At 35.6% G+C, this 12,077-nt stretch overlaps 1 protein-coding gene across 1 annotated transcript; it reads right to left on the bottom strand.

Annotated features, from left to right (window-relative positions):
- Positions 1-691: 691 nt before the first annotated feature.
- On the bottom strand, positions 692-10,699 carry LOC143238419 (chymotrypsinogen A-like). Its single transcript, XM_076478630.1, has 7 exons — positions 10,550-10,699; positions 9,165-9,195; positions 8,634-8,710; positions 5,758-5,861; positions 4,125-4,378; positions 2,563-2,696; positions 692-1,085 (listed from the first exon to the last, which is right to left on the bottom strand). Exons 1-7 carry the CDS (start codon positions 10,619-10,621, stop codon positions 903-905), a joined length of 855 nt encoding a protein of 284 aa, XP_076334745.1. The 5' UTR covers positions 10,622-10,699; the 3' UTR covers positions 692-902.
- Between the last annotated feature and the right edge of the window lie 1,378 nt (positions 10,700-12,077).

Here is a 12,077-nt window from a genome sequence, read left to right as displayed (position 1 = left end):
ATGACCTTATTATTAAAAAAAAACAATAATTTTAAAACAAACAAATAAATATTGACTTGCAAAAAATAACAATACAATTTTCTATAGGTGGACTATTGGAAAGCTTCAAAGCTAATGACGCTATAATTCACGTTCGGCCCATGCGGCGGACACAGCGTAGATAGAATATTTCTTAGCTTTGCGTTAAAACAAATGAACTAATTCTCAAATTTCATGCAACTTAAATTAAATACAAATGAAGAAAAATTTGGAAAGAATGAATTAATACATGTGTTTTAAGTTTGAAAAATTATTTTTCTTCAAAAATGGCGTTATAAATAACGTCTGAACGTCTTGCTTATGAAACACCAACTCTCGAATCATCAGTTTAGTCGTATCCTTGATCCGCTATGGCTTAGGGTTAGCGTATTGGGCTGTGGGTCGATAGTTCCAGCGTTTGTGACCTCATGCTGTTGAAAGCACTCAGTCCTTTTTGTTTTATGTGTTTTCATGAAAGTGGTAATCAATCGCATTATTCGGTTCAAAGAGCTGGAAAAAGTTCTTTTGGCGGCGGACCCTGTTAACTAATTTCCCTACTTCTTGTGAGCAAATCAAAAGTATAAACGGCTGCGCCTCGATCTTATCAGGGTCCATGGCCATGATCTCTTAGCAACGGTCGTATAAAGTAAAGCTTAGGTTAAAAATACCAATACCAAAGTAAAATAAAGGTTTATTGGAAATCATAACTGTTACATGAAGAAAATAACCTAAATATTCATAAGTGGGTATAATGATTGAGGTCGTTATAATGATATAAAGAACTCTCTGACTGTGGTTTCGGTTTTTCCACGATTTTGAAACTCGGTCAAACATATCGATTATTGGAGTCTTGTTGAAATTGATACTTCCCATGATCGTTTTGGCTATTCGAAACATAATGAATGGTCTTGGGTCACTTCTTTTAACCAGGAAATAAAATAAGAAATCCTGGTGAATCCATTGGGCATGGTTGACTTTGAACAGTTTCGTCCTCCAGTGAACGAAGAAACACCAATCAAGCTCCATCTACCGGCCTTTCTGAGAACAAGAGGACCTCCCGAATCTCCCTAAGAGAGAGAGAAAGAAAAAGTTTCCGACTTTCAGCTGTAAGTTGTCAATTATTGTGTTTTTTAGTATGACGTACGAGATCCCACCTTCTGGAACCACATTTGACTATTTTTTTTTCAAACCATCTAGTGTTAAACTTCGCTGATTTAATTTTCAGACCATCTAGAACAAATGTGTTTACTTTCCAGAAATTCAAGAATCACATTTATTTGAATTTCCTAAACCTATAACGAAATTTTCTTGAATATCAGGGTCTTTGGAACAAATATATTTGATTTTCAGAACTTCTAGATGAAAGTTGATACAATTTTAATGATGGCTAAAATACAGATATATATACGTATATAATTTTCAGAATCTTTACGATTAAATGTGTATAGTTTCCTGGCTCTCTAAAAAAAGCGAGTTTACTTTCCTATAAATGAATAAGTCCATAATAGACTTAGCTTTTATATTTCACAACTAGGGTTAAGGGTACTGAAATTTTAGAAACACTTATAAATATATTATGTGTAGCCTTAAAGTTAACCTCTTACACTAGCTTACTAGTGAGGTCTAACCCTACCAGCTTTTCTAGTGCGTTTTACTAAAACTCTTTGTGCACCAAATTAATTGTGGATCCAAAGTGTATTTTGGTTACAATTTCCATTATAATAAAGAACAAATTGGTCCTGTGGTAGAGTTCTTGGCGGTGTAGCTGTTGAGACACGTTCGAATCTATGTATTACCATTTACTAATTTATTCCTGTATTTTAATAAGCTATCGATGCATTATAAGAGTGACTGTCAGTCCTTTAGCATAAAGGGGGGAATACGTTGCTATGATAAGAACTTCAAAACTAGGAAGGGAAGCAAATAAACTTCATAAATTTGGCATAGACCCGAGAAATTTGGTAAATAAATACTTAATTTTATAAACAGTCGGAGGACCTTGGACGTTATCGGTGGTCAGGGAAGTTGTAAAACTTTATCCGATTGTTTGTTTTTGAATTTCGCGCAAGGCTACACGAGGGATATTTGCGATAGCCGTCTCCAAAAAGCCAGTCATCACCAACTCTTACGTAGACTACTCTTTTACCAACGAATAGAAGGATTGACGGTGACAATATAACACCCCCATAATTGGTGTGACGGGAATTCGAACCAGCGACCCTCGGATGATGACTCAAGCGCCCTAACCACCTGGCCATGCTGGACCTGTAGGTTTATGCGACTTAATTTGCATTTTTAAGACATTCGATCTTCACACCATCTGCTGCTTTTCTTATTTTATTGATGTTCGGGTGACTTCACCAAATTTTATTTTGTTACGACAAATAGTATTCTATCCGTATTCACTTCCATCCGCTACTTTAATTAATAACAATTGAATAATACAATAAACAACACTGACATCGCTGGGGAACTTTCTGGAATGTGAGTTCTCGTTTTTATTCCCATTAACTACAACAAGCCGATTATATACGAGAGACTTACTGAGCAAATTCCTTGATTGGTTCCTTCGGCACAGAGAACCTCTTTACCAATAGTTCCTCCCCAAGTTTTGCTGCAACTTTTCCATTTAATTATCTTGACTTCACCCCTCCGCAAGGTGGAGCTGAATCCTTTTCCTGTAGATAACAAAATAAAATTGTCTTACAAATTGTACAATTCTGAAATGTTTGGATATTCTCACCTTTCTAGTGATACTAAAACTGTTAACTTACTTCTTTTACACGTAATTTTACCGAGCTATACAAATGTTAAGTTTTTCTCAAGAGTCGCTGTGTGTTGTGTTTGTTCCAACAACTGGATCACTTGATTAAAGATGGTCAAATAACTAAACCAGAGGAACCATTTAATCACATCAGAAAGCTCAAAGACTTGTTGAATAAATAACTAAATCATAGGAATCACTTTATCACATCAGAACCGTATTCCTGTTTTTGTTACAACAATTGGTATTTTGACCGAAACGGTCTTATTTTGCAGCCACTTTAACCAGTTTCTTGTGACAATGTTTGTTTGGTGTTATAGTTCTATTTGTTTTGTATTCTTCCACGGTCGTGTTGCTGTCATACTCGTTTACAAATTCCGAGAACGGAAAGTTTTGCGACCGATTTCAGCTACTATTATTTAGGAACACAAACAATGGTGTCACTGTTGAAGTTTCCAGAATGTCAGTTGGCATTATCCTTCTGAGTCGTTGACTCGTGCAGCCAAAACGAATGATAGAAATGAAAGTCAATATGTCTGTGTATCTGTTCCTTATACGTTGAAAGATTTTTTGATCAATCAACACCAAACTTGAAACAGTGACACAGGATGTCATGGGGGTTGGATTCCCCTCTAGTTTCATATCGAAAAACTACCATTGTTGTTAGAAGTTTTGAAAATAATATGCCTTTCCTTTAAGTATTAGCACCTTTATGTATTTTTATTGCACTTTTATGTTAAGAAAAAAAAATAGAAACACAATTTCCTCTCAAATATTAATAGAACTACGAATAAAAATTCACGTGTTATGATAGAACAGATTATTAACGTTTTTGGATAAAACAACCTACCCCCTTCCTCCCCAGGAATATCGTTCTAATAAAGACGTTTTGGTTTTGGGCTGTTCTCGAGGGTTATCACAGATCTTGACGAGGCTCGATTAATTTATTTTTTTGCGACCTCTGGATTCTGATATGGTTTTGTTTGTTATACTATTTCAAACATTAAACTATCTGAATTAGTTAATAAATGGTATATATAACAATTAAATTACTATTTCAAATCCAACTTATATATGGTAACGGGCTCCAATCCTGTCATCGAACATATTCACCCTTTCATCCGTGGGGGTGTTGTAATCCGACGGTCAATTATATTTTTCGTTTGTAAAGGGTAGCCCAAGAGTTGGCAATGGGTATCGTTGAAAAACTAACTTTTCTCTAGTCTATAGCTTCTAAATTAGGGACAGCTATAGAAAATAACCTTCGAGTAGCTTAGCACGAAATTCAACAAGCAAACTTATGTCACAATGAACTGATTACTTGTTAAAAAATATTACTTGCCTTGTTCTGTTTTACCCCAACCAAGAACTACAGCAGTCACATCCTGTTTAGATTCATCAAAGCTTGTGGACAGACATATTGATCCCTGCTGGTCAAGAGGTGTTTTTAGTCTCAGCACAGCAATATCGTTCGCCAATGTCATGCTGTTGAACTTAGGATGAGAAATAATTTTGTCAAATTCGAGAGTTGTTGAAGTTTCATTTTTATAGATTTTTCCTTGAAGGTTCAATACTGGAATAATGTCTTTTCCTTCCCTTAAATGAAGAGAAATGATAGTGTATAAGTGAACATTTATATTTCAAACAAGGACATTTTTAATAAAGAAATAGTAATTTTTAAAACACTTTCACTGCCACAGGGATATATATATATATATATATATGTATATCACTATCTGGAGGTCTGTTATGAACACATATATAATCCTCTACACAACTCTGTTATACACACGGACATGCCCCCTGTATAGCTCTACCATGGACAAAATATGTGCTATTTCTAAAGCTCTATCACAAACACATACATGTCCCCTCGATAGTATTATAATGTACATATATGTATGTATCCGTATAGATCTATTTCATAGACGTATATGTATGCCCTCTCTAGAGTCTTATCATGGACACATATATATTTCCACCCTTACAAGTCTTTTATGGCACATATTTCCTGCACTCCAGAGTGCTCTCAGAAATATATATATATATATGCCCCCTTCTAGACCTCTGTCATGGTATAGGGTGCTCTGATATATATATATATATATATCCCTCTAAAGCTCTGTCATGGTATAGACTGCTCTCATATATATATGTCCCCCTCTAGAGCTCTGTCATGGTAGTTTGAAATTTTAAATCATGAACCATTACTTCACGTTTGTAATGGAACATTAAAACACTTACCCCCTCCTTTTTTAAGCTTTTCGTTGGATATATATAGAAATAGACCTGTTTCTTGGAGAGTAATTTATGTGAACCAATACTGATGTTTTAATGGGTGCACCACACATTCAGTGGAAAGCAACACAATTGCTGTGGACTAACAGAACTGGCGGCAAACGTGTTGGTCAATGTGCAATTTTTCATTGATTGGTTTGATTTGTGTTTTTTAATTTCGCGCAAAGCTACACGAAGGCTATCTGCGCCAGACGTCCCTAATTTAGCAGTGTAAAACTAGAGGGAAGGCAGCTAGTTATCACCACCCACCGCCAACTCTTGGGCTACTCTTTTTACCAATGAATAGTGGGATTGGACCATCACATTATAACGCCCACACGGCTGAAAGGGTGAGCATTTGGTGTAAAGTGGATTCGTACAAACAACCCTCAGATTACTAATCGAGCGCCTTAACCACCTGACCATGCTTGGCCCCTTTCCTTTGAACTTTACATAATCTATACACACGTCATAAAAATGTAACAACACCATACAACACACGCTCAGCTAAGCACAGTTTTAAACTGAGAACCGTATATCGTTTTTGTTGTTAGAAAATACATTAAAGTTATATTATTTGTGTTACAGTGTCTGAGTTTGGGAACAAAACTTTGCGTTGTGTTTGTTTGAGTTAATTTATTGTATACGTCATGACGTGAAACAACAGAGGACAAATTATTTAAGATGTAAACACCTACCTCACGCAGTGAGCTGCTGTCACCAGGTAGCGCGCGCTTATGAGTGTTCCTCCGCAATTTATCTTGTATCCTGGGCGGTTTAGCAGGTGAGCTTTGAGCCTAACCTAGATAACAAATGATCAAAATTTGAAAGTTTAGAAATAAGTAAATAAATAAAACATGACTTCAATTGAGCATGTTAACCAGCCATTCCGTTATTTAATATTTTTAACCTGAATTATACCTTATGCAAAAAATAGACTGAACGACAATATATTAGAATCCTCTATCAGGTTTAGGCTTAGTCAATCCAAACAACAGTACACGCTGACTATGCGGCCGCTCTTAATTGAATAGCAGATTTAATTTGTTATGGACGTCCACAGAGCTGAAAATTCTGTATGTGCTTATCAACCTATCTCAGTTCTAGCTTTGAACTTTCCGATCCGCGTCTAGGCCTAGAGCCTATTAGCTACACATTAATTTACATTCTTTCTATATTTTAATGATATTTATTTATTAATTTTAATGTGGCTATTAGTTTTATCGACAAAAGTCGCATTTGATAACTATTATATTATTTTTCGTGTAATTTTCATAATTATGGGAAAATAATTTTACCGGTTTTTGTCAGAATATTATGTAATTGTTAGATAGTTGGCCGCAGCGCCCCTCAGTGGCACAGCGGAAAGAAAGATGGATTTTATTTTCTGATTATCGGATGATTTTACTAGGTATTTGTTACTGAAACAATGCATATTATTTAGCATAAGAAATAAAGTTTGATTTAGTTATATTTAGTTAGTTAGGTTTCTCACCAGGTGTATAACTTTAATCTTGAACCCTGTAGGTGGCTTGTTTTGATTGGAAGTCAACATTATTCAGATGTACTTGATACGTGGTAGCAGGTTTTCTATTAATTCTCAAATTATACTACCTGCTAATAAGATAAACGAATATACTTACGAACTGCTAATTGGTTTATTAATTGTCATACAATTTTACTTTTTATTCAGTGAAAGACCTGGTTTATATAATGCATCTGAGAATTTCACTTTGCTAATTATAACACACTTTGCGTGCTAATTACTAAAGGACTGTATGTATATATATATATATATATACACAAACACATTAATTGCCATATTATTTAAGTCATGACTTCGAAATTATCTGATCTTTAATTTTGGTCAGCGTTAAAAGTCCGGTGTTCGATTCCCCGTGATAGTTAGATAGATAAATAATGTCCGAAAATTTAATACAGAAAGTGCATCATCATTTCTGTCTTTATAGAAGTCTTTAATGACTAAAATATGTATTAGGACGTGTACTAAAATGTTCAGACAAATAAAACAAACTAACCCAACTCCACTTTTTCAGATCATTAATCAAATAAACCCTTATGAAGATGGATGTGTCTGAGGAGCACATTAGGTATATAATGCTTTATGAGTTTAAAAAAAGGCAATAGTGTAACAGAAACTACTCGAAACGTTCAGGTCGTCCTGTTGAGTTTAATGATGACTTGCTGCTGGCTGCACTTGATGAAGATTGTGCTGTAACAGTTAAAGAACTAACAAAGAAGCTTAATTCAATTCGTTAAACAGTCCACCGCCATCTGCAACAGCTTGGAAAGGTGTCAAAACTTGGAAAATAGGTCCGCCATGATTTGACAGAAGTCAACATTAGAGCAACTCTCGTGAACGTAACTCATCTTTTCTGGGCAGGTTAGTGACTGGAGAAGAAAAATGGATATCTTATAAAAATGTTAAGCGCCGCAAACAATGACTCCGTGCAAGTAAACTGGATAAAGCACAGCATAAAATGGACTTCCAACCTAGGAAAGTGTTGTTAAGTGTTTGGTGGGATATTGTTTGTGTGATCCACTTTGAGTTGCTGCCACTTAATGTTACATTTTACTTCTATTGTCAACAGTTAGAGCGCTTGAATGTTGCACTGAAAGAAAAGAGACCTGCTTTGATCAATCGTAAAGATGTTATGTTACATCAGGATAATGCACGGCCTCATACAACAAGGATCACATCTGCAAAGATTGAGGAGCTAGATTTCCACATCCTCCTTATTCTCCAGACCTTGCCCCATTTGGTTATTATCTATTCTGAAGTTTGCAGAACCATCTTGATAGAAAAGAGCTTGGAACACGTGAAGATGTCAAAATTACCCTCTCTACATACTTTTCCTCCAAACCCTAGGAATTTTACAGAAGTGACATTCAGAAGCTTGTGAACCATTGACAGGAACTAATTAATAATAATGGAACACACATTATTGATTAAATAATGTTAAAAGTGTTTGAAATCCATTCTCTTTTTCTGAACCTAAAATTGAACATTACTTAAGGGATGACCTGATATAATTTGGATAATTTTCCAGAAGATTTTTCTTCCTAAGTCGTAAGGACAAAGTAAATTTAAACAAAGAATTGAACTTGTCATAATGATTAACAAGCTTAGATGGTGTATTCAATGATTCATGTTTGCGTCATGTTGCCTCAAAGTGTTTTATTGAACACTCTAAGCCGTCGATAGGCTATAAGAATGACAATTAAGTCCAACTCTTTGGTCATATAAGAGTTGTCCCAAAGTTGGCGGATGGCACTGTTGATAATTTTCTTACCTTACTCTATCAGTGCATATTTAAGAACGGTTATACGCGGAAACCATTTGTTAAGTATGAACATGGACAATTCAAATAAAATCATATTTATTATGTTTCCATCGTAATGCTTTATATGCATGCATCGTGTTTATCCACTATAATAAGTAAAACCTTGAAACACTTCATATTTATCCGCTATAATAAGTAGCATCTTAAAACATTATTGGTGTTTTGTTTTATGACAAACACAACCTTATAAAGAATGAAATCAAACTCACCATCCAAGGATATGAATCCTCTTCAACAGTTTCTCCACCAAGAATTCTTTTCGTCTCCAGGTTACTAGTTTTTGTCGCTGTAAATTCAGAGCACAGAAGGTCATGAAATGAAAGCACTATCATTTCGAAATACAACACGAGTCTCTAATACTTTTAATAATTATTATTTATGTAATATCATACGTAAAATATAGTAATAAATGGCCGTCTTACAAGCGGTGAATATATGAACTTATAAAAGTAATAAATATACATAAGGACCAGGTTGTGGCCATCTTATAAGCAACGAACATATGAACTAAAAGAAGCAACAAATTGTACATAAAGACAAGATGGAGGCTGCAGATTTGAATAAATAAAAACAATTACACCGGTTTTTTCTGAGATATTGTAGTCATAGAAGGAATATCGTTTCACTGGACTGCCCCTACTTAAAACGCTGCAATATAAGTGAATATACATACTCGTATTTTATGTTGTTTTTTTAAGTAAAGAACAGTACCGATTTAAAAATAAAACAATAAAACTCACCAATATATAGGTTCCTCACAGTCAAAGGTGCCTATTAGAGAAAAACACATTTAGAGAACCCATATTTCAAAAAGTTATATATTCTATAGATATCGTTGTCGGTATAACTTAATACAGAACTTCACAATGGGCTATTTTGGCTGTGTCTATGGCAGAGTTCAAACACCGATTTGTTGCTTTAAAAACACACTGAGCCACCAATAAATCTTAACAATTATTTCAGAATAACATGACTTTATGTGATATTTCTGTGAGTAAAAGAAAAAAACATAAAAAAACAACGTCACGGCAATTCAACAATGTTTAATGTTTGAATGCGGTTTCTTTATTTACGGAATTCTTAACTGATCTATTTGTCGCTTGGTGGCGAAGTGGTAAACTTTGAAACTGATAAAGCTAAGGTATGTAGTTCGATCTCTACAAGAGGCAGAACAATGATGGTTCATCGTGCTGCCTTGGGGTTAAAAAGAAATTAAAACAACTCACTTCCGTTTTGGAACCCAGTTAGTTATTCGCGGTGTTTCACATCGTTCAAGTTGAATAATCTTGTTTAAGTTTTAACACTTCGTCAGTTCAGTTTATGTTATATGTATTTCATACACTAGGGTATACAGTCGTTGGAAGTGCTGCTTTTTGTTGTTGTTCTACTGTAGAAAATTTGGATATTAGGCACGGGATTTGACGCTCTGTTTTCTTTGTAGTTACGAACAAAGATACACAATGGTCTGTCTTTTCATGTGTCCTCCAGTAAATATAATTGTTTCACACTCCAACTGTTCAAAGTGTTGTTTCTTTCTTAATGATTCACTTTTTCTTGCAACTTTTACAGTATGTAAGATTACGTGTTAGGTAACATATTTTTTGTATTGTTTGTTTGTTTGTTTTGAATTTCACGCAAACCTACTTAAGGGCTATCTGCGCTAGCCGTCTCTAATTTAGCAGTGTAAGACTAGAGGGAAGGCAGCTAGTCATCACTTCTCACCGCCAACTCTTGGGCTACTCTTTTACCAACGAATAGTGGGATTGACCGTCACAATATAACGCTCCCACGGCTGAAAGGGCGAGCATGTTTGGTGCGACGGGGATTCAAATCCGCGACCCTCGGATTACGAGTCGAACGCCTTAACCCACCTGGGCATGCCGGACCCATTTTCTTATAACGTTTTACAGTGTGTAAAGCCCTTTCAGCCGTGGATGCGTTATAATGTGACGGTCAATCCCACTATTCGTTAGTAAAAGAGTAGTCCAAGAGTTGGCGGTGGGTGGTGATGACTAGCTGCCTTCCCTCTAGTCTTACACTGCTAAATTAGGGACGGATAGCGCAGATAGCCCTCGTGTAGCTTCGTGCGAAATTCTAAAACAAAGAAACAGTACGTAAAACTTACCGCCAATGTCAGTCCTTCCTCTATAACTACACACAAAACGCTCACAAAAGGAAACACAAACAGATTAAACATTGTAAGATATAAAACCTAGTAGTTACGATAATATGATGAAAATATAGTTGATAAAGAAAACTGGAAACAGTTGTGACTTTTCCTTTTTGGATTTATTTAGTTTGCTATTCAACTCTCCTTATATATAATCGTATTATGGGTTAGCCGAGCAAGGTCATGTGATGCTGGGTCAGTAGGTTTGGAACATCTGCAAACCTATCTTACACAATGCTGTGCCCTCTTCTTTTTGTGTAGAGACAGACTGATGGTAGAACAATATAATTCAGTTAGATCATCTCTCTACAATAGATAGTTTAAAATCTACGTCGTGTTTGGAAAATTTAGATTATAATAGGAAAGCAGTAAGAAATACCTGGTTGTCATAGTAAAACATGTAATGTAATGTGTAAGTGTTTGATATAAGAAATACCTGGTTGTCACAGCAAAACATGTAATGTAATGTGTAAGTGTTTGATAAGAAATACCTGGTTGTCACAGCAAAACATGTAATGTAATGTGTAGGTGTTTGATATAAGAAATACCTGGTTGTTATAGTAAAACATGTAATGTGTAGGTGTTTGATATAAGGAACATCTGGTTGTTGTAGTAATGTGACATATAGGTGTTTTATATGGCTTCCTGACGTGTTGGAGCAAGTAATTCTAAGTGGTTCACCCCACTTGTTGTGGTAAACAGAGAGTGGCGACAAGTGTCAGTGATGGGATTCCTATATTCTGTAGGTCTTCGTCTCATCAGCGATCGATTCGACATGTGTTCTTTCATTCATCCATATGGTACCAACTCTTTCTTCTGTCGCTAAAGAGCAATTGTAAACGAATAAAACATGGCGGTTTCACAAAAGAACCGAAGTCTCCGCGTGGTCTCATTGTTTGGGTAATTAAATCTCACACCGGGAGCGAAACCTGTCGCCGAACATACTCGTCCTTTCAGACGTAGGGTCGTTGTAATGTGAATTACCGGTGGGCTAGCTCAAATAGCTCTCGGGCAGCTTTCCACAAAATTCAAACGAAACCTAACTTCTTTAGTATTTTATCTTCGTTTTTGTTTGTTTTTCATTGCTCGTTTTTGTTGTGCTGAAAACAGTGTAATCAAGCATTTATGTTTTGTTTTTGTTACTAAACTATCTGTACTGTGCCCCCTGCGAGCGTCAAAACCCTGATCTGCAAATCTGGTTCTGTTTTTGTGGTACGGAATCATTCAGTATCCGTGGTCAATCCATACATTATCCCACCAGTGGTTAGTAGGGTTAGGTGTGATATTGATGGCATTTTTATTAACTTGTGGGTATGACGTAATATACCAAAGACCTACAAAATCAGCACAACAAACTTGATAGATAGATAGCTTGGAGCATTGATGGCTAATTTGCAGCCCCTGTTTTTCTGGTTGTTTTTTATTAACCATGCAATTAACTGAATCTATAATAGAAAGTGGGAAATAAAAAATCAACATTCTT

Source organism: Tachypleus tridentatus, chromosome 13 (assembly GCF_004210375.1).
Source record: "Tachypleus tridentatus isolate NWPU-2018 chromosome 13, ASM421037v1, whole genome shotgun sequence".
Lineage (NCBI taxonomy): Eukaryota > Metazoa > Arthropoda > Merostomata > Xiphosura > Limulidae > Tachypleus > Tachypleus tridentatus.
This window is presented reverse-complemented; position numbering and strand designations above follow the sequence as displayed.